Genomic DNA, 27,210 nt, shown 5'->3' on the forward strand with positions numbered 1-27,210 from the left:
TGTAGCTTGCATCAGCAAAATCTCTGTACTAAAGTTATTATTTTAAGTGACACTTTGCAACAAGTTATAAGTATTGTTAACTATATTTGTGCAAATGCAACACAGCATAGTCAGTTTTGTAACATGCTAAAGTTGAATATGAGATATTCAGTTTGGATTTGCTATATCATTCTAAAGTGCATTGGCTATTGCAGGAACAGGCATTAACCAAAATTTTATCTCTAGGAGAACAGTTAAATTTCATGAAGAACAGAATCAGCAATTTGAATTATTAAAATATTTCTATAGGAATGCAGCATTTTTGTCTGATATCATATCAAATCAAAATGACTTGAATATTTCCTTGCAAGGTAAAACAAAGTCTATATATGATATGTGGCAAAAAAAATCCAAACATTTCAAAAAAAATCTATTTTTTCAAAACACTTCTTCTTAAAAAGAAAATTTTGGGTTAACATTTTCCCCAGTTAACAAAGGTCACTGATGAGCAGGATGATATATATGAGTCATCTGAAGAATATGCAGCTGGTATAGACCTATTGGAGAATACAATGAAAGGTTCACTGACTTTGAGAATCATGACATCACACTCAAATTAGCATTTCAGTCTCACCTGGTTGATATCACCAAGAAATCTAAAGAACTACAGATGGAATTGATTGAGCTCTTGGTAGATGACATTTTCAAGTCATTGTCTGACGCAAAGAAAGATCCAATTGGAATATGAAAAAATACAGTAAAATACCCACACCTTCAGCAACATGCTCAAAAAATGCTTTCTTGCTCTTCAACCACTTATTGCTGCAAATCTACATTATCTTACCTAACCCAAATCCAGACGCCCTGAAGGTCACAAACAACTGATACCCATCTAGAGGATCAACTGAAATGAAACTATGGACCTCCAAGCTGCAACCAAATATTCAAATGCTTTCCAACAAAAAGCAGATACAACAAAGTCATTTAAAGGTACTTTAAAATTAACAAATAGTTATCGTTTTTGAAATTATTAAGTTCATAGTAGTTAGATTTTTATAAAATAATGTACATTTTTAAATATATCGAATTGAAGTTTCTTGAATCTGGCCTTATTTGATTACAGCTAAATTAATGCAGCCTTCCAACATGCAAATGTTCCCCTCCCCCATCCTAGAGGGTTACAGTTGAAAACTAAATGATTTTCCTCTCCTAGGAGCAGCATATCCCAAACCCAAATTGCTGGGAATGAGCCTGAGCTCATTCTAGTTCTCAAATGGTTGCTTACAGAGACTACTTTTAAACACAGGATGGTGTTATCTGGCAACTCTATTTTTAACAGGTGCCATTTTAGGAGCCTGTAAATCCATCACAGTCATTCAGTATCACTGTCAGGAACACAACAGTCCAAAACACCTACTGCATGGTTATGAAACGGCCAAAGCTTAATCCACCGCCAGGAAGATAGTGTCCTCAACCCCCGTGTCAGGATGGACTTAGGGTCTGGGAGAGGAGGACACAGACATGACCAGGAAGGAGGCAGGGGTGGGGGATTTGGAGTTGAGAAGACCCAGGTTAACATACTGACTTGGACATGAGTGCAAGTTACTGAAACTTTTTGAGCCCCAGTTTATTCTTTTGAAAGAAGAGATAATACATATTTTTATGTTGTTTTAATGATTAAATGAAAAACTATATAGAAAGTGCTTGGCACAGTGCCTGGCACAGAAAGAAAACTTTATTAAATGGTAGCTGTTGTTAATATTAAAAGGGTGGGTAAGGCAGTGGGAAGAGTGAAGAAAGGGAGAATTAAGAGAGACAGAAGTGTCTAGAACAGGCCAATCTACAGAGACAGAAAGCAAATTAGTAGTTATAAGAGGCTAAGAGAAGGAGGGACTTGGGACTAACTGTAATGGTTATAGGGTTTCTTTTGGGGGTGACGAAAATGTTCTGGAATTAGATGATGGTTTGTATAACTATATGAATATACTGAAACCCATCAAAGTGCATACTTTAAAATGGTGGATTTTATATATGTGAATTATATCTCAATTTTTAGAAAGCCATACACATACACAAAATGCAAGAGAGCTAGAAGCCTAAGGAAATTGATGAGAAGAGGGAGAAGGAGACAAAGCAGAGAAGCTGAGGAAGGGGACAACCATGACATGGAGAAGGGCGCCTGTGCGTGTGCACATGCACGAGTACATGCAGGTATGTATGCATGTGTGTACACACGCGTGTGAGAAGAACGAGGATAAATTTAACATGCCTGGCAGTTAACTGGAAAATCTAGTTACGGGAAACGACCCGTTCCCTGACCTTACCCTAGGTGTGCCAGCCGGGTGACATGACGGAACGGACCCTGAACTAGGAGCCAGGAGGCTTCAGATTTACAACATCTGAGACTGACTAGGCCGATTCCCCCCTTTAGAGAAAAGGAGACCCGGCCCACAAAAGGGAAGAGATCTTCCCCAGGTGGCTGAGGTGGGGCGAGGCCCCAGGCTCCGGTGACTTGGCGTGGTGGCTCAGGCACATTCAGCCTGCACAGACAGGAGCACGTGAGGGTTAATGGAGGTCGACGGCTGCTTTTCCTCAGTAATTGTGTGGGGAGGGCACAGCGCTTGTCTGGAATGGCAGCTGGCATTCTGCGTTCCTGTTTATTGCAGTTTATCTCAAGCAGTCATTTCCATTCACCTTTTAAAAAAAACATGAGGCGCAGCTGTGGCTTCACTTTAAATATTGTTCCTTCCAGCCTTTTAATTTTTTCACGGGGGCCTCCCTAATCTTTCACCATAATTGGATGCACAATGCTGGAGACAGCACCCCTGAGGAACAAAGCCAGGCGAGCGGCTTGCCCAGTCCCGGGCCCGGACGTTGCCTCGTCCTCAGCTCCTTCCTTCTACGCGTAGTAGCCAGGAGCAGAGGGCAGGGCCAATTTCCCTGCATTTTCCCTGCTCTGGGACAAAGCTGGAGCTGGTCTTCTGCCACAGTCTATATTAAAACCTTTAATTTTTCTCTCTCTCTCCATTAGTGTAATTTGGATCTTACCCCCCCTGAGATGGCGTGGGCTGCAAGTTTAGAAGTCCACACTGGCTGCCATGTGAACCTTCTTCCAGGCAGCATCAATTACGCGTAGCTTACTTGTTCATGTGCCTTCCCAATCGGACTGGAAGGTCCTGCAGGGAACCTCAGTCTCCTTCTGTGATCCTGGTGCCGTGCACAATGCCAGCCACACGGGGTGGCTCTTGGTAAGTGACATTGGAATGAATCAGGACAGTGACTCCTATGCTTCGTGCCACCTGGTCCTGAAGACAATCCGCTGTGTGGCTCTTTACCAGAGGATCAGAAGTTGCTCACAGCAGGACAGGGAAATAATGGGCTGAAACACACACACCTCAGATTCTGCTGAAGTCTGGTATTTTCTTCCTAAACACTAAGATCTGTTTTCTGTTGAGTACAGTTTTACTATTATTATTGAGTAAACCAGAGGTCCTTAATGAAACATCTTTCTTACAATCAGGACTTTCCCCAAGGAAAAGAACAGATGTATAATCTTTTCCTCCCTCTGCCTCGGTGGAATCTAATTTTAGTCATCAGAAAGTGACCTTTCCCCCAAAGGCTGTTTGTCTGACTTTAAAACAACCCTGTAAAATAATCCCTATGCGCATGTGGTATTTATTACTGTAACTGGTTCAGGGAATTATCTGGTATTTAGGCAGGGGTATACCGATTTTCCAATTGTTTTTGACAAGTGACCTCAAAGTGGGGTAAGAGTACCACAGGAGTTGAAAAAAGGAATACTAGAACTTTTAAATTTATATTTTAAACATTTTACTCCTTAAAATATCTATATGTTTACACACATTTTTTATGATGGTGACTGAGTGTAACTTCTTAATAAAATATGTGTATATTAGACACATGGACTCAAAAACATTTTACTGAAGGATGCAAGGTCAAAAAAGCCTTCAGAGCACTGCTTTATGGCATCTGATTTAATTTTCTACTTAGCCAATTAAACAACAAAAACATTAGAGAAAAAAATTAGAAAAGGAAGATTCTAATTAGTGAAAGTGATTTTTATGCTTTGGTAACTGTTTTCCTATTCTTTACATTTTAAAAAAGCGTATGTTGCCCTGTTTCACTAGAAGCTCTTAGTGAGATTACAGATAGTGGTTCTTAAAAGCATAATGAAGACTTCAATGTAACCATGATATACTTAAATTTGACAGCTCTCTGCCTGAGAAAGGTATTCAAAGAGCTGAAATGACAAGAGAACAACTCTCACGTTTTGGGTCCAGAACACAATATACCGATCTCTAAGCATTCCACATATCTAGAAGCTTCATCTAGTGTTTTTTTGTACTAACTTATCAGATACTATTTCTCCTGAAATCATATGCAGCATTCTACTGCCTTAGTTAGATAATGGGTTACACAATGCGACTGTGTTTTGTTGTTGTTGATGATTTAAAGCTCTGTGAGCCTTCCATGTTTGTAGGTTTAGTCAGCCCTGTCTCAGGTTGCCAGCGTATCATCACTCACTTATTCTAGGCGCCTGGGTTCTCTCTCTCTCTCTCTCTCTCTGTTTCTAAGTAGAATAAAACTCCGGTGGTCATGACTTCATTGTTAATGCATTAGCAATGGTTTGTCTTCCATTTTTGCCAAGTGCAAACTGACCTACACTTTTCTATCTGAGAAATGGTTTGACAAAGGCAACTGTGACCAGTGCGTTAGCACTGAAAACAGAGGAAGTATGAGAGGGCACACTTGTTCCGCAGGATCGGGTAAGTGATCCCACTCTTATGGCAGAGTGTCCCAAGTGTCTTTTGCACATTGCTTCCGGGAGGAGTGGACAGCTGAGATACGTTAGGGTTTCAGGACTTGGCGAACTTATCACCTCGGGCACTCGTCTCCTTCCTGGGGATCACAGGGAATGAAAAACGCACAGGGCAACATGGCAGATCCTTGAAACCTCTTTTACACACTTAGGTTCTTTCCCAGCTTCTGGAGAGAGAACATAAGCTATTGTTGACTGCTCTAAGAAATAAGGTATATACTTAAAATAGCCCCCATACTCACACAATTATTCTATATAATATATATAGAATATAAATGGTCATATTTTATATTACTATGCTTCAAGATTTATCATGATATAAGCTTCTTTCTATATCTCACTCTGGGGAGAAAGTTAACGATGTATTTGATCAAACAAAATTTAGCAGCAAGTTTTACTGTTCTATCAGGCTATATTAACTGCTATTTGTCTCTGAGGGAAAAGAGGTCTCCATCTCCAGGTTCATGATGGAAGGGTCCTTATTCTTCATATTGTGCTACACTGTGAACTTCATTTGACTTATAGCAAATAACAAGGGGGGAAAGGACATAGTGTGTGTTTAGCCTTTTGTGGACAGACAAGTATATACTTGTAGTTCAATTTCATGACCTCACCCATATAACTAAAACTATTTTTACTTGGGCCTGTTATTACCAGAGAATTACCATATAAAACATTCTCAAAATATATTTCCTAACTTTCAAAAGAAAAGGCAAGCAAAGGATTAACAGATACTATAACAATTTTTTAAAACTCTCATTTTTCTTAATAAAGCTTTATAATTTTTCATTGCTAAAAAAGTCAAACTTAGAAAAAGAGGTTAAACACGCTAGCAATTATAGCAGGTGAACTGTCAATAATTTTTAAAATACTCCTTTACGTTAAAGGCCTGACTAGCAATTAAATGCATAAAAGAATTTTTTCAACTTCAGATTAATAACATGTGTATTTTAGTTACTTCTATAAATATATTAATGAATATAAGCTGGGAAAAGCAGAAAGAACTCTCTTAGCTTAATGCATTTAATTCTGTGCATTTAGTTTTCTTGAGTATATCATGGTAATGGCCACTGAGTGTGGAATTTGGCTACTCCTCAAGAGTGATCTTTCTCCCAGTTAGAAAAATGGTCCAATTGTTTATAAACAAAAGAGCTCTCCCCCCTTACCTTTTTATAATTCCCCTCCATATCCAATAAGGATTCTTGACTGATGATGTCATCCATTCCATCACTGTCCAAATTCATCCTTTAACTCTTTAGAATTTCACTTAAGAAATAACCTCCCATGAATTCTGATAGGCTGAGGTGCCAACTGCCCGGCGCCCTGGCTACTGCTCATGCTGACATGGAGAGCCAGCTAAAAGTCTGTGCCCAGTGTGTGTGTGCTTCCCCCTCTGTCCTGTAGACACGGCCCCGCCCAGCCTGCCTGCTCTGTCCCTGCTCTGGCGCTGGGCAGCTGCTGTTCTCTGAGGCTCACTCTGCTCCTGACACCCCGCTGGCCGAGAGTGCAGCCTTCCCACCATCTGCTGTCACCTTCCCCTGTACGATCCCGCCCGGATTCCTCTCCACAGCACCTTTCCTGTTCCCAATAAAGGAAAAGAGAGACAGGAAGCTTCAGCCAGCTGACTCAACTCCTCAGTTCAGGGCTGAGTGTGGATTAGAGTTCTGCAAGGAAAACTAGCAATCTTATTCCAAACCAGGGGTGGACTGTGTGGGATAAAAATAGCTTCTAAGACTTCCAGCTTCACAGACTTCACTAGTGAGTTAAAAGCCTGGTATCCCACGACGAAATGAAAACAGTGTAATATAAAGGCTGACCTGCAAGACAGATGTTTGCTTTTTTTTTTCTTTTTCCCCAAACCGATCATCTCTTACAATCAGATGTAAAAGTTTCATCTTCTGTTAGGAGTCGCAGCACAAGGCTGAAATTGACTTTCAACACAGAGAAGGACCCCTTGGCCCTGCGAGCAGTGCTTTGTTCTATTAAAATAAGCAAGAGAAAAAGATCCATCAACTTTTCTTTAAATTCAACCAGTGGCGGGCTTTTCCACAAAAGCAAACGTTCTTTCTGCTGCTCTCTTTACCCTTTTCCCATGGCTTCTGGTTTTGTTTACAAGCTTTACATACAGGGAGGGAGAGGCCCACAGCTGGAGGATGCCCCGGTGCAAGAAGCAGACGAATGGAAGAGCACACACTCATCATCGTTGAATTATTACCGTCACAAACTAAAAAACACACCCACTGTTTACTTAAAAAAACAAAGTTCCTGTTTGCAGGAGAAATGGGCCACAGAAGAATTCAAAGGCCAAGACTCCAATCAGCAACACCATCTCACACTCTGATATGCTTAGATAGAAAGCAGCAAGTGTCCTAGTCAACTAATTTTCTAATATAGATTCTTGAGCAACTGCCACGCTGCTAAGAACAGAGTTCTAAGAGCAAAAATGCCGTTCAAGGTAACCTCTGGCATCTGAAGCTCTGCTGACATGCTCACCTTCGGTTGTCTACTTATTTCTCTCTGTAATTTTTTTTTTAATTCAATTTGTGGCATAAATGTGTCTCAAGGTAGTTAATTACAGCCCTACTTCCTATAAAGCAAATACTTTCCTCTACAGCCCCTGATCCAAATCCAAATTCTCCCTTCACTCCATTTTTATCCCCCCACCTCAGTTCCCAAGAGAATGAATTGCCCATTTGTTCAACATTACAATAGCAAGTTGTGTCTCATGCATTTGGGCAGGGCTTCTCCCTCACAGAGATCTCCCATCTTGCTCTCCTCCAGCCCCGGGACCCTCACTCCAGAATGCATCCCAGGGCTGTGGCACTGCTGGCCACTGAGTGCTGCCCCCAGTGCAGAGGTCCACAGTGCAGGAGAATTCAACAAGGCAAAGGCTTTGGGGTTAAAATGAAGAATGCTCTACTTTGAAAGACCCTATGTATATTAAAGCCAGCCAAAGGAGTTTAGTTAAAATGAAGGATGTAGGCACCTTCTTATATGACACATATTAACACAACAAGAGCTACCCTTGTGCCAGGCACTTTGCACGTGCCTCTTACATATGTCTGCAATCCTTTCAATAACCCTTTGGAGTGGACGTTGTCATCAGTCGCATCTTACAGCTGAGTGAAGAGCTCAGTAAGGTTAAGTAACTTGCCTAAGGCGTGGCAGCCAGTCAGTCAGTGGTCAGGTCAGAGTGTGAATCTGCGTTCCCTGCCTCTGTGGCCCTTATTCTAAATGGGTATGCTAGACTGACTCCCTCCACTGCCTGCCAGCTGCCTCCATAAAATACAATTATGCCCAATAAAATAATCAAGCATGGCTTTTAAAAATTAGAATTCAATACAGAGAAATCCAGCAGTGTTCCTCATTTAACAACATCATGCGCTGAATCAACGTTTTATAAATCATAAATCTGGAATACCCAGCACACATGCCCTGCTAATGAAGCCTCAAGAAATGAAAGGAAAGCTGCTTCCCTGATGGTCATGAGCTAGCCAGCTGTATGGTGAATTTTCCTTTCTACTTTACCATGATGTTTTTGCCATCATCGTGGCTTCTTTCCAATAGCCATTACAGTTTGAAGCTTTCTTCTAAGGGGACAGGGATTTGTGTTTGTTCACCTTGTTTATGCCACAGCATCTAGAACACTGCTTTGCACACAATGAGTGCACAATGAAGAGTTGTTGAATAAATTTGTGAACAGAGGAGAAATGAATATGTTGTTTCAAATGTTTCCTCTAAATGCTGTCCACAGTAGGAAACATTAATACTGCACATTAGTGCTTTTTCAACTGAAATCGGGGGACCCACATATGTTCAGAAGGTAAAAATGGGTCTGCTCTGGTTGAAGGAGGGGGGCTGCCACACCCACCTGCATGCTCCACTATCCTGTTATCCCAGCCCTCAGCACAGCCTTTCATGAAAGCTCTGTGGACGAGAGGCTCTAGGATCCTGCAGGCCCTGTACACTCTGCAGACCAGAGCTTGGAAAGCTCTAAGGACCTGAAAAACGGCTCTTTTACAATAGCAGCAAAGCAGCGTTCTGCCCCCGGCTCTGTGGCTGTACTGATTTCTAGATCTCAGCTCGCTCTACTTAGAGTTCAGCTGCTACAAGAATTTCAGTCTCTTACCTGGCTTAGCATCCTAGTCCAATTAGCAACCTGCAATCAATAGCTAACATGGATGAAGTTATAAAAATTTAGAGATGACAAGACTCAGTAAGATACAAAAAAGGCAAAGGCTCATTACTAACAACTTTTTACTTTAAACTGGGTGGGCTTAAATAAACAGCTAAAATGAGAAAAATTGAACTCTCATGATTATGTGTATGTATATACATACAAATTAGTATTTATGTACTAATATATTACTATATATATAAATATGCATAAAGATATACATTAATCATATATTAATGTATGTCTTTTGGAGAAAGGCACCTCATAATCTAAGATGGAAGTTTCCCAACCAAACACCAGCAAAAAGGATTAGTAGTGAGAGTACTAAAAGACCATTCCCCTCCTCTACCCCTACCACCTCCTTTCTTGTTGTGATTCTCTAATGAGTATCATATAAAGACAAGTGATAGAACATCTCTTCCTGAAACATGGATGTAAGATCTTGAAGGACAGTCCCCAGTGGTGGTGATATTACTTTGCCCCCTCCCTAAAGAAGCTCAGCACATAGACGGGCTCCTTGGCCCAACGCTTTCCAGACAGGGCTGTACCACTGTTGTCATGAGGGCTTGTGCCAGCTCAAGACATCTGACAGTTTCCCGTTGGGTGTGATAGCATTGATCCTCGATGCTCTCTAGAGTTTTTCTACTCAAAGTGTGTTCTCTGACCAGAGCATCGACAGCACCTGGGAACTTACTGTGCTAGAGATGCAAACTCCCAGGTCCCACTCAAGATCTACTGAATCAGAAACTGCATTTTAAAAAAGAGATCGCTAAGATTTGGGGGTGTATTTTAAATTTTAGAAGCACTGCTCTAAAACTTAAAAAAATTCATTATAAAAATCCATTATCCTTCTATTTCAGACCATATTTCCAGGCAGGGTGGCAAGACCCTGACTTCAGATGCTTGGGATCAATACTGTAATTAATTTCATGTCCAAGAGGTTCAAATGAATATGGGAAAAAAAAAAAAAGAAAAAGAAAACCAAACACCATCTCAGCAGAGACTTGACTTGAATGTAATGCCTGGCGGTTTGGCAGTGGCTACACAAACAGGGGGAGAACAGGTGCTCCTATCTTCCCACAGGGATTGTCGCTGGTTCCTCTTCTGCCGCTGCTCTCTCAAAAATGACCTGTTCAGGCATAGATGGGCCCAAAGACTAACTATTTAGTATTCTAAATACTAAATAATTCTAAACAGTTCTCCCTTAGAAAACGTACTCCTAGCCACTTAGAATCCCTGAGGTTGAAAGGGCCTCATCCTACCCTCCTGCCCTGAAGTTCAAGGACTGGAAGGCAGAGCTTCAGTTCCTGTTGAGCCATGATCTGAATTGCAAGGCATACTGCACACATGAGTTGATGCTTTTAAATGATCGTTACCAGCCACTGGTGGAAATTATTGACTCTGAGAACACTGACCACATTACTGAGAAATCACTTATGCATTATCAAAAGCTTTCTCTTTTCATAGACGGAAACTCAATTTCATCCTGATTAACCCTTCAGTCTCCTACTGCTTTCCCTTCAGCCTTAATGCCCATATTCCATATGCTAGATTTATAAATGCTTTTCAAATAAATTCTTTTGCAAAGGTCATCTAAATTTGATTTGCTTTTCAATTAAGGTATTCTGATCACTAGAAAGGCCATGAAAATATGCAGGTGATTTTTAAGTGGACTTTTCAGTACAGATTTTAAAAATTAAGATAATGACATTAGGAGTGTTGGCCAGGATAGGTGGCAATGTTGGGAGTAGACAGAGTTTCAAATGTTTTCCCACACCAAAAAAAGACTGAGGGCCATAGTTGTAAACCTTTCTGCCCAACTAAAAACTGAGCACAAGAAACTCGGCTGCGGGTCACTCTGATGGCTTCCAAGTGGGACCGATTTTAATGCCCTCATTATGTTCTCTGTGTGTTCTGTGTTAATGGCTCTCCTACACTGATTGTCACTAGGCCTTTCTGACGGTTATTTTCTTTTGAATCCAAGTAGTTTTGTCAAATTACTTTCTATTTCAGGAAGCTTGGTAGTTTCTGAAGCTTCTATATAGTACTCAGGGGAATACTAAATACATCAAGATTTCAAATTTTCCCTCAGTATAGAGAATATAAATAAGCAATGGGATATGGCTCTATTAATGTTGAACTGTATGTGAGACTGTGACTGGTCACCCAAGATTTTATATATATACAGATACATGAATGTGGGGTCTCTACTGTCAAAAAAGCATCGAGGCAGTGCTACGTCCCAAAGAGATGTCCCATTTCCTCCCCTTCCCCTCCCACCATCCTTTCTGAAAGAAAATACTAGAACTTTGGCCGAAAATATGTCTTACATATTTATTTCTTAAAATCACGTGAAGTCTAAATCATGAAATTTGAGGCCCCAAGTACTACTTCAAATAAGAATGATGTGTTTGTACTAAATTTCTATTTCAAATCAGGCCCATAATGAAGCCCTGTTAATTTTCTTTTCCATTTAGGGCACTTAACACTGTGCTCCTTTTTTGTGGTAAAGCATACAAATTATTATAAATTTTCAGATGTCTTGGCTAAAAACAAATGCAGATGAATTTACATCCAAAATTATTCTCTTAATTTTTAAGGCTACCATCTCCTCAGAAAACAATAACTGTATCTTGACAAGGCATAACACAACTGCACTTTAAACAGGCAAAACAATGAGGACAAAGTACTCTTCAGCATTATTAACTATGGAAAAAATTTTCCCAATCAAAAAATATTAATAAATCCATTAATAAATAAGACAGAAAATTGTTTCATGGAACTTATACTTAAAAGCCTGTATCAAATAGTGCCCTAAAATGCTTTGAAATACCCTTTTCCATTACAATATACTTTTCCCTGCTGTGGATGAAACCAGGCTTACATTGGGTGGAATTATCAATGAACTCAAACTTGATACCTTGTTTTCTCATTCACAGGAAGAAGGGATTGGAAAATGAGCCCTCACTTGGCCTGGTATCAACAGGAATAGAATATATTTCCTTTCCTTTGTTAACCATTAAATTACTCACTAGAATCTAGGCATGAAGAGTGGTTTACCACTTTCTCTAGCAAGAATCTTAAGAATATCTTAGTATACTACTTAAACTGATACACTCCCTAGTTTTATCATTTAAAACCAATATAGAGTGTCTTTTATTTTATGTGCTGAGTATGACACTTCAACTGGGCTGAAACATTTTGCCCCAGAAAAATCTGGTGTCCCACAAGGCAATAAAATTATCCCTCTATATGGCAAAGGGATATCTTAAAACTTTGCAAAATTCAAAATATTAAGAAAGGCTAGGCTGGGTGCAGTGGCTCACGTCTGTAATCCTAGCACTCTGGGAGGCTGAGGTGGGAGGATCGCTCAAGGTCAGGAGTTTGAAACCAGCCTGAGCAAGAGCGATATCCCATCTCTACTATAAATAGAAAGAAATTAATTGGTCAACTAAAAATATATAGAAAAAATTAGCCGGGCATGGCGGTGCATGCCTATAGTCCCAGCTACTCGGGAGGCTGAGGCAGGAGAATCGCTTGAGCCGAGGAGTTTGAGGTTGCTGTGAACTAGTCTGAGATCACGGCACTTTGGCCCCAGCAACAGAGTGAGACTCTGTCTCAAAAAAAAAAAAAAAAAAAGAAAAGAAAAGAAAAGAAAAGAAAGGCAGTTTGGAGATGAGTACTTGCAAAGTACTTAGGGACATACCATGTAGTTCACCTTGGGAAAATTCTCTCAATGAAGAAATTGGCACATGGAGGTATTTTCTTAATGCATTGTATTTGGGAAGAGTGGGATGTCCATGCATTCTGCTCAGTCATTAATTTTGTTCCTTGCACTGCATCCCCTATTCTGGCACATGGGATGTTTGAAGTGCTGGCAACCGGCCAAGAGACTCAGAAGCCGGGAACATGGACTGCTGGGATCAGCTTCACCAATTCCCTGTAGCAATGCACAGATTTCAGCTTCTCTCTGGGATTATGATGGGAAGCCCTGATCCTGGGGACTCAGAACAACATTGACTGTAGAAAATACAATTCAATACAACAAATATTTATTGAACACAAACTCCATGTGTAAGCCAGGGGCTTGTGGAAATTAAAATAAAGTCCTTGTCTTCAAGAAGCCTGTTGTCTAATGGGAGACACATCTACATATTAACAGCTATATATGAGTTCGAATAGAAGTAAAAGCAAAGTGTACTGAGAAGGAGAAATTTGGACTAGGGGATGAGAGGGGAAAGTTTCCCAAAGGAGGTGGCATTTGAACTGTGGAAGCTGCATTAGCCCACAGGAGGTGGAAACAGGTGGTGTGTGGGTAGGAGACATCTCAGCCTGAGGCATCACAGCAAAGAAGAAGAACTGATGGCTTGTAGAGGAAGGAATGGAGGGGCTGGAGGGAGAAGCTTTTCTGAGAGATCAGATCTTGATTAGGCCTTGAATGCCATACAAAGAGGTCTAGAATTTATTCTAAGGAATGTGGGGAAGTGGTAAAGATTTCTGACCATGCTTCTCATGATCAGGTGTGTGTTCAAAGGAGTCTTTATGCTTCCAGGGGAGGAAAAAGATGAGAGTCATTTACACAGCGTTTTACTTTTTCTCTTTCAAGTCTCCATTCCCATAGTAGCTAAGAACATGACAGTGTTATCTGTATCTGGGCTGTCAGAAGGGCCCTTAAGCGAGGCAAGAAAGAGATGAAAGCATGTCATTGTTTTTATATACATACTTATCCCAAAACCTAACTGCAGGAAAAGGGGAAAAATATTTAGGAGATTCTAAGCAAAATGGACCCTTTGACCTAAACTTGTGCTTTTAAGTTAACAGCATTTCTAAGCTCTCTATCAAAAACCATTTAGAAGAGTTTGGCCCCTTGAAGGCTGCCAGGCCTGAAGCTGTGTGCAGGGTTCTTTCCTGAAGAGATTGGCTTCCTCCCAAGACTGGAAAATGGAGGTCGCTAGCTCCATCTCCTAACAGGGCTACCACTGAAAATGACAACACATGCCTCAGTAACAACACATGCCTCTTTGCTAACGTAAATCCTGTGAGGGAGAAAAGTACACCAAGATGATGACAATGTGAGAACCTTTAAAAACAAAACAAACAACCACAAAAAATTCTGCATGACTATTTCTCTCTGTTCACTCTTTCTTAGTTTAAGTTGTTCAAAGTGCAGTGTATCCAAAAATTTGCTCAAACACGGGTGTTCAAGCTCTTGGTAGCAGCAAAACTCCCTTTTTCAAAACAATCATCTATTTGAGAAAGCCATACACAAGAATCAATTGTATTTCTTATACATTAGCATCACACACAATTATATTTATATATTAGCAATTGGGAAATGAGGCAAGGCATGGTTTTCCTGGGCCCGTTAACAATCTTCACTGAACCCCTGATGTACTCAGAAGAAACAATGGCAAGAAAAGGTGGCTCTTAATTGATAACTGATTTATTTAGAAAGTGACCAGACCTGCCAACTCACATGCCAGGATGTTAACTTGGAAAACCCCCATTTCACAGACAAGAACACTAACAGAAAACAAGGGGATAACCTGACCCAGGTACTATGAAAACAGTACAGGTTAATGGTGGGGGGAGGGGAAGGAGTCCTTGTATTAGGACTGAAAGTCATAATACAAGAAACCACGATGTTACAGTATTTACAATACCTTTTTTCTTGGTCAGTTATATATTTAGCGGGCATATCCATCTATGTTACTAGAGGACCTATTCTAAACACTGGGAGAGCAGAGGAAAAAAAGATAAAACTCCCTCCCCTCATGGAGCTTACATGGAGTGAGATAGACAGAAAATTGACAAATAAGTAAAATATGTACTATAATAGATGGTGATAAATGCTAAATATAAAAATAAATTAGGAAAGTGTAACTAGGATAGAACTGGTGAGCAGCAAGTTTATGAGTGAGTCCAGAGAAGGCCTTCCCAAGAAGTGAGATTTGTACAAAGAGTTGAAGGAAGTGGAGAACGAGTCGTGGGGGTAGGGTGGCCAGGGAAAATATAGGATACCTGGTTGAATGTGAATTTCAGATAAACAGTGGACACTCTTTTAGTACAAATATGTCCTGAACATTGCAGGTTATTCGCTAAGTCTGGCAAATACATTAGGGGTGAGGGGTGCACGCCAGGCACGAGGAACAGGGGTGCATGGCCAGCCTAGCATGGTGGGAGGGCAGTGAAGGAAGCAGGAATGCAGGTGACTAGTCCAAGAGGAAACAGGGACCAGCTGATGTAAGGCCCTGTGGGCTCTGTGAGGACTTGTGGGGGGCTTTTACTTGGAGTAGGATGATGCACTCTTGAAAAATTCTGAGATACGGGACATCATCTGACTTCAGTTTTAAAAGCTCATTCTGGACACTGCTGAAAATAGACTGTGGGGTGGGGGCAAGTGCAAGAGCAGGTACCAGTTAAAAGGCCATTATTGCTGTGATGATGACGATGATGATGACAGTAATAATACTAGTAATATGCATCTATATGTGCATATAATTTGGGGGAAATGGCCCCTGAAGCCCCATTCATAAACTCTCCATTAAGAAATCTTGGTACACATCATTTATGGGAGGAAAAGAATCAGTCCTCTGATGGTAAAAATACCAACCTAAGGAATTAGCTTTAACCACTGCATTATCATCCTTAAAAAATAAATAACTAAGCCCCAGTCAAAAAAAGAGGAAGTTCCTGAAAAACATCAAACTGTACATAACACCAGTGACTAAGAAAACATCAAGCTGCCTTAAAGAAACCACCTTTTCTAATCCAATCGCATGTGGTGCCAGCTGGATTCTAAAGCTAAGGTTTCTAAGAGGGATTAAGATTTGGCTTCAAGGTTAATGTTTCTGTTTTTGCTGAGCTACGTATAAAGAGAGCACTTCAAAGGAACACACATATGAAGGTAGTTCTACTACAAAACCCCATGGAGATACAGAATCTATTGACTATTGTTATCTGCCTAATACTCTTAATTTTATTGTGGAAATAAGCAATAAATACTTCAAAAGTATTAAGCACACAATGACACTGTTATATATTGTAGCTCATATAAAATAAAATCAATCTATCTTTGTTTGGAAGAAGCAGTAAACTAACATAACCCCTCTTCTCCGGATGAAATTGCTGATATTATACCGATTTTCGACCTGCAAAAACAATGATATTATGTTCAACCTAATGAAAAGATATAGGGAATAATCGTATAGTACCTTGCCTTTCAAAAAATAAATAGCCTATCAGAAAAGAGAAGAAAAGTCATTTTTATTATTATAGTAATTCAATCACTTGGAACCTTGCCATACATAGATTAGTTCTCCGTAGAGGACTGACATTCCCCACCCTTAAGCTTCATATTATGTGTAAGTGAAGTGTTGGTTGTTTTCTCAGCATCTCTGACCCCTTTCTCATGAAAAGAATTCCTGTGAATCTTGCTATTTAGGATCTATGGCCCCAAACATACTATAAAATGAAAATACTATAAAACAAGCCTACAAGTACAAAAGTCTAGTTATTAATCAGAGAAAAGTATATAAATACATTTTATAGGCATACTTAGCTGAGAAACCACTGCCTGAGTCTTGTGTACTATTCTGCCTGCACCTGTCTGCCACTGTGAAATCTGACCATATTATAAGAAATACCTGCTTGTCCCAGGTAACCTACCTCACACAAGGAAGAGGCATTGTTAAGTTAGAGAACTGGTCTCTTAGAGCTTCTAAACTCAGTCAGTTGAGTAATAATCCCAATATTAACTATTCCAGGACCTGAACTATTTCCATGCCTGCTCCTGCAAAGAGCAATTTCTCTGAGAACACTCTTGCTGTTTACAACAAGGACTTTCCACCTTGCCTCAACAGTCCAAGTTGAGTTACTAAACACTCTAGAGCTGATCTTTTGAAATTGCTTAAGTATTCAATTCTTAAGTCCAAATAGCAAATTAGCACACAGATGAATATGTATTATTAAAATTTTTCTATCTGGGCTTTTTGAGGCATGTTTCTTACTAACCATTTAAAACATTTGAGTAAAAATAAGTTCAAAAAGACATACCAGTGCAACTTTCAGTGGCAAGTGCGTACTGATTTTTGAAAATTTCTAAGATCATCAATCATGACTTCCTATTTACATAATTTCTTAAAGACATTCCAAAAAACTGGATGTGAAGCAACTTGCATCCTATACAATGAGCAAAAGTCACATTTTTCAATGTTATCGATGTGAAATTCCAACCAGATTTTCCTCTGAAACCCCTTAGATTCAAATTACAGTTCAAAGCAGTTCCTCTTATTTGCCCAGACACACAGAATGTGCAAAGCACAGATCATCTCTCTGAATTTCAACAAATGCTTTCAAGGCCAAGGAAGCAGCGTTTTCTGCCCCATTACTCCCCAGAAAACCTAATTACAATTCAGATACTGTTTGTGATGAAGGCCGGGAGCCCGGGATGGCAAAATCCCTCAGACATCCGGAAAGAGGCAACCTGCTGCTTTGCAAGAGGAAGGCCTCCTCCTCCCAAAGGATGCCGGCCTCAAAATCGGGCTTTTAAATCTTACCTGATACGAGCAGTTCTCCTGATGTACCATCTCAGTGCATCCTAGGGCGCAGACCCCAAGCAGGACCGACCAGCGAGGCTGCGGAGGGGAGGCGCGGGGCACCCACCGCAGGCGGAGAGAACGCCTCGGTCAGGCAGGGGCTCCCCGCAGATTAAAATGGATGCTGTTTCGCTGATCAACCTGCGCAGTGGCACTGCCTGTGCCGGGAGGCGCGCAGCGAGCCGAGCTGCTCCCTCTCCAGTCCTCGCCAGCCAGCGAGGCAGGCTCACGAACGGGAGCTGGGCCGGCGGGGGAGGGGGCGCGCTCATCACCGGCACAATCAGCCAATTATATTATCGGCACAAAGAAAAGGATCAGTCTGGAGCTGGTGTGACCTTCTGGTGCTTTATGAAGGCAGTTAACTGATGTGGAAACATTCTAGTCCTCATTAATGAGAAAAAGGCCAGCAAGGGAGAGAGAGAGAGAGACAGACACAAATCAATGTTGCAGCTGAACATTTCTAACCTCCGGCATCATCCTTCCTGCCCGCTAATGCTGCTTGGTTGGTGCTTATTAAAAAAAAAAAAAAAAAAAAAAAAAGAGGCCTTAAAGATAATTTTAGAACTTTTAACACGTTGAAGGGAAAACAGTCCACTCTGAATACTGACATTGAAAGGATGTTTTCTATGTTGAGTTTTTGAAGTGTTTGTCAACTTTATAACTAAAAGGATGGGCTTCACCCTTTAAAAATATTATTCTGTAATTCCTTAAATTCCCACTTATTTTTTGGCTCTTAGGTGCTTTTTAAGTCAAACAGAAATAAGATGTAATAATCGCTTCTATAAGTTTTTTTAAGAAGAGAGCTTATTAAAATATCAAAGTCAGTATAATTTATTTCATGAAAACTAAACTCTCAATTGCAAGTTATTTTGCAAGTAAGTCTTTGTACATATATATTACCCAATGCTGTGACCTGAATATATAGACACGCCCAATACAGCACATAGAATCCTTGAAGCAGACCATCCCTATCTAACAGAGGTAACAAAGAATTCTGGACTTGCTGTTAATAATCAAAGGAAACACAAGTTGGATGATACATGTTCATGGAGGAAAAGCTGGGGCCAATTTCTGAGTGTCAAACTCTAGGATTTTAGGATATATAAAAAGAAAAACTGGGCCTGTAAATCCCTCAAGCTAATTTGATGAGAAAATTATGGGAAAAAAATAAAATTTCCTTATCTACATTCGTCAGTCACCACAGGCAATTGGTTTTGTTGTTTCTTAATAAAATGGCCCTGAGCACATAAATGGTACTTAACAAAAATTTGACTGACTTTAAACCACCAGATTTATAAAAAAAATCAATAGGGTCATTATTTTTAAGCTATTTTAATATCTGTTTTCTCAAAAACTTCTCCTCTTACCAATAACCACATAATCTTCACTGTACTCCTGATAGAGAAAAACAAGTACTTTTTGCCTGAGTGAAGTCAACATGTTTGACGAGTTCTCATATCACGCACTTTCTTAAGAAATGGTGAGAGTTTGTGTTAGGAATATTTGGTAATGTATTTTTAACTTTATAATAAGTCATCTGTTTCTTGGAAAGAGAAAAACCCATTTTTATAAATATTCTTTTTCTTTCTTGAGATGGGGTCTCCCTCTGTCACCCAGGCTGGAGTGCAGCGGAGTCTTCATAGCTCACAGCAACCTCAAACTCCTGGGCTCAAGTGATCCTTCTGCTTTAGCCTCCGGAGTAGTTGGAACTACAGGTGTGCACCACCATGCCTGGCTATTTTTTCAATTTTTTGTAGAGATGGGGGGGCGTTTCACTCTTGCTCAGACTGGTCTTGAACTCCTGACCTCAAGCAATCCTCTCGCCTTGGCCTCCCAAAGTGGTAGGATTACAGGTGTGAGCCACTACGCCCAGCCACTAGTCTGAATTTTCACTATTTGAGATTCAGACAGGAGAAATGCCTGCTACCTTAATTCAACTCCATTGATACACTCACATATACACTTATTTCAGCCTTCCTAGTTGGGAGAATGAAAAGAATGACAGGGAAAACTCAACTCCTGGTATTCTCACAGGCTCCGACTTCAGCATTGAGTTCACAGGAAAAGTACACTGGAGATGTCCCCTGCAGAAGCTCTCCGCTCTTCTCTCTCCAGTATGGAAGAGAGGTGGGGCAGGCAACATGTGCAGGACTTTCTAGGTCTGCTCATTGGCCAGGGGCACAATGAAAGCTTGAAGAATGAGGCACAAGCCTGGGTTAGGTAATATGTCTTCTTAAGTATAAGGTGAAGAAAAGAAGACAGAAACTTTTCAGGGAAAGTAAACAATAAACAATAAATCTTTCCCAAATTCCTTCTTTCTCTATTGCTACCCTACACAGCACAGACACAGAGACTTCTGCATGGAATGCCTTGCTATACAACCATCAAAATGAAGGTTCTGGAATTCTAAGTATGGGCAAGGAGAGGCAGGCCAAAGGAAAAGTTCCTTTTTCAAGGTAGCAGATAAGATGAAATGGAAAGTTTATCTTTAATATAGGAGGCACAATCCCAACTTTCTGAGAGACAACAGCTCTAACTTCAAAGGCTGTTGGAACTTTACTCAAGTTACTACCATGACAATCTCTGACCTTATGACTCAGGAACATGCTTCCAAGCTGTACAGAGCTTACAAAGCTGCTTCCTAGTCTCTGTTCTTTTCTGAACACTGAAGACTTTGGGATATATTACATAAGCTCCTAAAGACTTTTATCATGTGTTGTTAAAAAAAAAAAAAAAAGGTCTAAACATGATCCCACTCTTCACAGTTGCTGTTCCATAAATAGAGGAAGTGACTCAGAGGTGGCTCTGGGGAGAACACATTTCTGACAATTGTATCCCAAACCCTGTCAAAAACCCTCCCAAGAGGTATAAACAAGATGAAAAAAGGAATATATCAAGCAAGCTTCTCTTTATAGTCATTCATTGGAAGGGACTTTGTGTTACAATTTAAATTATGATTTGCTGGTAGAGAGAACTTTAAACAGAAACCAGCTGTTCCAAGAACATTTAAGCTAGAATAATTTACCAAACTGCAGTAACATTTGTTGTTTTTGACTAAAAACTATTGATGAACTTTTAATTTCCAGCATGGTCTTTGTAACATAGAGATTCTTTATTTCTTCTCAGGTTTTCATAGCTTCCCTTCCCATGAAAAGTACTGAGTTTCAGATTTAGATGGGACCTCAAGAGATCATTTAGATCATTTAATCTAACAATGTTATAAAGTGTCAACTTTCTTAGGTGTCAGATGTAAAAACTGACACCTACGAAAGTTGTGATATGCCCATCAACAACAAAAAGGGCAGCAAGGGAAGGAATACAGAGAAACAAACATGGTTTTCTGGGTTCATACCACATGAGTATGTTCCATATAAAACAATGCTGCTACGGTCTGAATGTTTGTGTCCCCTCAAAATTCATACATTGAAACCTAATCACCACTCTGACGGTGTTAGCCCTCATGATGGGATTAGTCCCCTTATAAAAGAGGCCGGAGAGAGCTGCCTTGCCCCTTCTACCAAGTGAGGACACAGTGAGAAGATGCCATCTATGAACCAGGAAACGAGACCTCACCAGAAGCTGAATCTGCCAGCCTCTATCTTGGACTTCCCAGTATCCAAAACTATGAGAAGTAAATTTCTGTTGTTTATAAGCTACCCAGTTTGTGTTATTTTATTATTACAACCTTAATATACTATGACAAATGCTAAATGAGGGCCCATTAGATTTGGAGAAATACACTCCCTTTGAATGAAAGTAGCCTGGCCTTCAAATCAAAATCCATCATAAAGGAAAAGTGAGGTTGCAATGGAGTTCTACCTAAATATGAATCCAAAATATGTTTTAAAGGAGGAAACATTTAAAATATTTTTGGATTAAGACATTGTTTCTGTTTCTGCCAGTATACAAACTACTGTGTCGTTAAATCCAGAAAGGAATTTTTTTCAACTGTTGCAATTAGTAGCAAGAGAATGACGGGTGTTTTTGGACAATAAATATAGTAGTTAAAAGTCACATCCACAAACCATCTGAGCATACAGCTTCAAAAGTGAATAATCAGGGTCAGGAACTAACCTAGAGGGAGCAAGGGAACTTTCTGGTTTAAGCTGTATGAGTTAAGTGTTTGGCTTACATAGGTGTATACATTTGTCAAGATACGTTGAATAAAATATCCAAGATATCTACATTTCACTGCATATAAATTTACCTCAAAAGAATAAATAAGGGTTACTTAAACTTTGAACGAATGATATGCAGACTGTAATATTTAGGGGGATGCTCAATGGTGTCTGCAACTTACTCTGAAACGTATCAGATAAATGTGACAGATCGAGGGAAGCTGTGACAAAGCACGTTTAGCAAACATCCGCTGTAGGATCGAGGTGGCACATAAATGGGTATTTGTGAAAAAATTCTATCTGAAAATGTTCACAGTGAAATGTGAAAAAGTGAAGTGCCAGGGATGGGGATGATGAGCAGGAAAGTCACCGCAGTAGCTTTTTAAGCTTTTCCCCAGGATGCTGCGGAGGCAGACGGACCTATCATACAGCCTTCAGTGGTGCTTCTTTACAGGGCAATGAAAGAAAAGGATTTGTGGGAAAAATTAATCCTGTGGACATCAGGGAAAACTAGGTCCTTGAATGCCCCACCCAAAGAAGAATTAATTATCCCTACAGGTTGAGTATCCCTTATCCAAAATGCTTGAGACCAGAAGTGCGTTGGATTTGGGAATTTTTGGATTCTGGAATATCTGCATTTACATAATGAGGTATCTTGAGGACGGGACCCACATCTAAACACAAGACTCATTTGTTTCATACACACCTTATATACACATAACCTAATGGTAATTTTATACATTATTTTAAATAAATTTGTGCACAAAACAAAGTTTTGACTTCGTTTTGACTGCAGACTATCACATGAGATCAGATGTGGAATTTTCCACGTGTGGCGTCATATCGGCACTCGAACATTTTCACATTTTGGATTTCAGATTTTCCAATTGGGTATTCTCAACCTACAGTGTTTTCACCAAACACAACTGGCATCATCTATGACAACAAACCTTTGAAAATGCTTCATAGTTTACAAAGTACTTTCCCTAACATCTCCCTTGATTCTTAAATCTTGTAATTGAAACAAACTCCTACTACGTGCCATGTAAAATAGTGTTTCTGCCCTCACAGAGTTTGGTAAGAGAAATAAGGCAGTACACAAATGACAACACATGATGAAGAATGAGTTAAGTGCCTCTAAAGAGACTTGTTTGCTCACTAGAAATTCAGGTGAAGAGAATGCTTAGCTAAGGTGAACCAGGAGACTGCAATAATCTTGCTCATTTGGTTGCTCACTTCTTTAATGTCTGTCTTTTGTAGATCTAGATTAATGTAAGTTTCCTTAGAACTTGGATCTTGGTTAGCCTACTCAGTGTTATATTTCCAGCATCTGAAATAGTACCTAGCATATAACAGGCTTTTGATAAATCTATTTTTTAAATGAATGCATATAATAGGCTCTCAGTAAATATTTTTAAATGAATGAATAAATGAATATGCCCTTCAGAGAGTTGCCTGATTTCTCTTTGCCTCTGTTCCCTTATCTATAAACTAAGGTTATTTATTCCTTGCTCACAGGGTTGATAACATGATGAAATGACAGTAACATGTAAAATAGCTCTTAGGTACTCAGGATAGGAACAGAAGTGGATTTTTTCCTCTCCTAACCAAAGGCAACAACTGTCCAAGAATAAAGAGAGGCCTGTGAAATACAGAAGTGATCACAGGAATGGATAGAGAAAGGCAGAGGGACACATTCCAAGACACTGTGAGATAGGGGTCGATGGCCCTTAGGCAGTGACCCGACATGGGGAGTGAAAAAGACAAGGCATGATGAGGTTTCGAGACCCTTACTGGAGTAGAACTGGTGCTGTGAGAAGACATAGGGAAGTTGGGAGGAGTAACTGATTCTGGGGGGTCGAGGTACAGTAAGGAAGTTTGTATTTTTCACCATGAAGTTCTCAGTTGAAAGTGCAAGAGGCAACGGGGCTTGTGAGAAGTCAGGCCAACAGAGAATCTGGGGGTCTTCTGCACAGAGATGACAGTTGAAGCTGTAGAAATGGATTAGATTATGGGAGAGACTGTAGAGAAAAAACTAAAGAGAAACAAAGGCGTCACTGGGAAGGCACAATAATGCTCCCAGCCTTCCCTGACAAATGTCTACATCCTACTCCCCAAATGGCCAAGGGAAATTACGGCTGACTCTGAAACAGGGAAAGGAGCCTGGGTTGTCCAGGTGGGCCCAATGTGATAATGACAAGGGTCTTTAGAAGGCAAAAGAGGGAGGCAGGAGAGAAAGAACAAGAGAGACGGCAGTATGAGAAACATTTGGTGCGATGCTGTTGGCCTTTAAGAAGGACTAAGAGGCCACAGCAGGTGGCTGCCTCTAGAACATAGAAAAGCGAAGGGAATGGCTTTTCCCTAGGCCTCCAGAGGGAACGCAGGACACCTGATTTTAGTCCAGAGAGAACCATTTAGGACTTCTGACTTTCGGTATTATAATACCAATAAATCTGTGTTGACTTAAGCCACTCAATTTGGGGTACTTTGATATAGCAGAAATAGAAAACTAATACAATAGTCCCTCCTTATCCATGGGGGTACACATTCTAAGACCCCCCAATGGACGCCCGAAACTGCAGATAGTACTGCGCCCTAAATATATTATGTTTTTCTCTATACATACATACCTGTGATAAAGTTTCATCTCTTATAAAGTTTCATTTATAAATTAGGGACATTAAGAGATTAACCACAATAACTAATAATAAAATATAACAATTATAAACGGTACACTGTAATAACAGCTGTGTGAATGTGGTCTCTCTCTCAAAAGGGCTTCGTTTGGACTGCAGTTGGCTGCGGGTCACTGAAACCGAGGGACGTGAAACTTCAGATAAGGGGCCGCCGTACTGGTGAAGGCGCACGTTTAGAGGGCGAGCGGACGCAAAGGAGATGCGGTCAACGAGAGAGGAAGGTGAAAACTAACATTGTGAGGAGTCAGGAAAAGAGAAGGGAGTTTGACAGAGCTCAATTGCTTCAAATACTGCAGAGTAGTGGAGGAAAACAACTGGAAGCCATGAGTTCTGACTGTGAGGAAGGCCTGAGGCATGCCCAGGGCATAACTTGGTGGTAGTGTGTTGGGGTAGAAGCCGGTGGTTGTGCTCAAGAAGCTGAGGGACTGAGGAGAGAGTAAGTGGTTTGTAAAGGAGTTTGTTGATGAACCAGAGCATTAGAGTGGTAGCTTGAGTGTGTGATACAATCAAAGAGGTTGTTGATGTGGCTGATGTGTAAGGTGGGGAGACCCCAACACCCAAGTGGGCAGCAGGACAGGAGCCAGCCAGAAGGGAGGAACTGATGATGCTGAGTAGAAAATGACTGAAAGGAGCAGGTGCTGGAAGAGTTGGTCAGGAACCTCCGGCAGGCCTTCATCCCGACTCGGAACTGAAGATATAAAACCGTGAGTAAACTTACAAAGCAGCGTGGGGTAAGGAGGGAGCCGTGGTGGTGTGGGGCAAGACACAGGAGCACGGACGGGTGGGAGCCTTGACCTGGTCCCTCAAGCTGCTTGACTGGAGCGGCGGGAGGTGAAAACGCCCAGGGCAGGGCAGCTGGACCAGTGCCGGGGAAGCTTTGCCAAGAGATTCTGTAGGGGCTTTGTGGCTTTATTTGAGAATATTCAATTCTGCTATAGAAGAACCAGAAAAACAAACAGGACGGATGAAACTCATAAGATGTGTTAAGTATAGATAATGAGGAGCTTGTAAGACATCGGTGAGATGCATAAGATGTGTTAGATTTAGATAATGAGAAAGCAAGTAGACATACAGTAGTCCTCCTTACCTGTGGTTTTCCTTTCTGAGGTTTCAGTTACCTGTAGTCAACCACAGTTTGAAATAATTAAATGGAAAATTCCAGAAATAAACAATTCATAAGTTTTAAATTGTGCACTGTTCTGTATCGTGATGAAATCTCACACCATCCCACGCGGGATGTGAATCATCCCTTTGTCCAGCCCATCGCATTGTATAAGCTCCCCTCCCACGAGTCACTTAGTAGCCTGCTCAGTTATCAGACTGACTGTCGAGGTAGCGCAGTGCTTGTGTTCAGGTAATCCTTATTTTACTTAATAATGGCCCCAAAGCACCAAGAGTAGTGCTGGCATATTTTATAGTTGTTCTATTTTATTATTATTATTGTTAATCTCTTACTATGCCTAATGTATAAATGAAGCTTTACTATAGGTATGTCTATTCAGGAAAAAAACATAGTATACAAGGTTCAGTACTATCCACAGTTTCAGATATCCACTGGAGGTCTTAGAAAGTATCCCCCAAAGATAAGGGGGGACTACTATAGTCCATGAGATGTTTTAAATACCGATAAGTTAGTAACCAAGATGTGTTAGACACACATCAAGTGTGTGTGTGCACCAAGCATAGAAAAAGATGGAAAGACTAAAGAAGCACGTGATATTTGTGACACACTAAATAACCTGAGGCCCTCGATATTGATTAGATCATACACTGATCGCCCACTGGTGACACCCATTCTGGTCCTCTGCCCAAGAAACGCAAACAGAATCCACAGCTTCTCAGGCTAAGAGGCGAGCTACAGAGGAAGCCAGAGGGACTTCCCCTTTGTGTCTGCTAAAGCAAGCTGTGTGTCACTGGCTGACACCTTGTGTTTCACCGGGAATCCTTTCTCAAATCTCGATGTTGGTTCATAACCATATCATCAAAAGGCTGGGCTGCTGTGGCAGAGAGGCCGGACACATAAACACTGCATAACCCAAGCTGCAGGTCGTGCAGTCCCACCACTCTCCTGTACCTTACTCTAGGCATGTCGGCTCATCCCATCTCTTTCCCTTGCTTCTTGGTTTGCATTTGAAATGGATTTGATGCACTGTGTGATCTGAGCATCCTACTTTGGCCTGTGACTTCTGGAATGGGGTGTCTGGCAGTGTACTTGCAGGCCACCACTGCAGCAAGGTCATTTCCATACCACAGGCATGGAATAGAGGCCCCAGAAGAGGTCAGTTGGTGTCAAGATATTTCTCCACTTCTTCCAACAATGAGGCCCAGAAATATGAAGTGAGAGAAAGATAAAAATGAGACATATTATAATTTTTATTCTTATAATTATAAATAAAAAGTTTACCTGAGAGTCTTATAAACTATGTAAACTAAGTTACTCAGCAGTTTGACTCTCATTATACTTATGTTTATTATTTCAGGTTATATTAAAAAAAAGTTTCCTGAGCAAATTATTAGTGTGAATCAATGGTTGTTACTTTTTCTTCTTTTTTTTTTTAAGTACTAGAATCTGCTTTTAGAATGAAAACCAATACGCAACGGAACCAAAAATATTTTTATCAGGATAAAATTATTCTGATGTCGATATGTATTTACCTATTATATCCCCCAATGAGAACATGAAGCTCTTTTGTTATACAAAAAAATTTGAAAATAGACTTTATAGATGTCAGTTATAGTCTCATTCCAACTGTAGTTTCACATTTATTTCTGTATTTTGCTTGGCTGGGCCACATCAAAAAGA

General features: G+C 40.5%; 1 protein-coding gene across 11 annotated transcripts in view; it reads right to left on the minus strand.

Annotated features, from left to right (window-relative positions):
• Window positions 1–27,210, minus strand: part of SCHIP1 (schwannomin interacting protein 1) — a 535,265-nt gene that overhangs the window by 39,159 nt on the left and 468,896 nt on the right. The window contains exon 1 of one of the 11 annotated variants that reach the window (XM_012782753.3): window positions 17,555–17,967. The exons of 8 other annotated variants lie outside the window; for them this stretch is intronic. In XM_012782753.3, coding sequence (XP_012638207.1) covers window positions 17,555–17,584 — 30 coding nt within the window. In that variant the 5' untranslated portion in view covers window positions 17,585–17,967. Of the gene's footprint in view, window positions 1–5,985; window positions 6,470–6,636; window positions 8,511–17,554; window positions 17,968–27,210 lie in introns of those variants that run through there. 2 more of the 11 variants (XM_076004307.1, XM_012782752.3) reach the window with 2 other exon arrangements.

The sequence above is a fragment of the Microcebus murinus genome, chromosome 1 (genome assembly GCF_040939455.1).
Source record: "Microcebus murinus isolate Inina chromosome 1, M.murinus_Inina_mat1.0, whole genome shotgun sequence".
NCBI lineage: Eukaryota > Metazoa > Chordata > Mammalia > Primates > Cheirogaleidae > Microcebus > Microcebus murinus.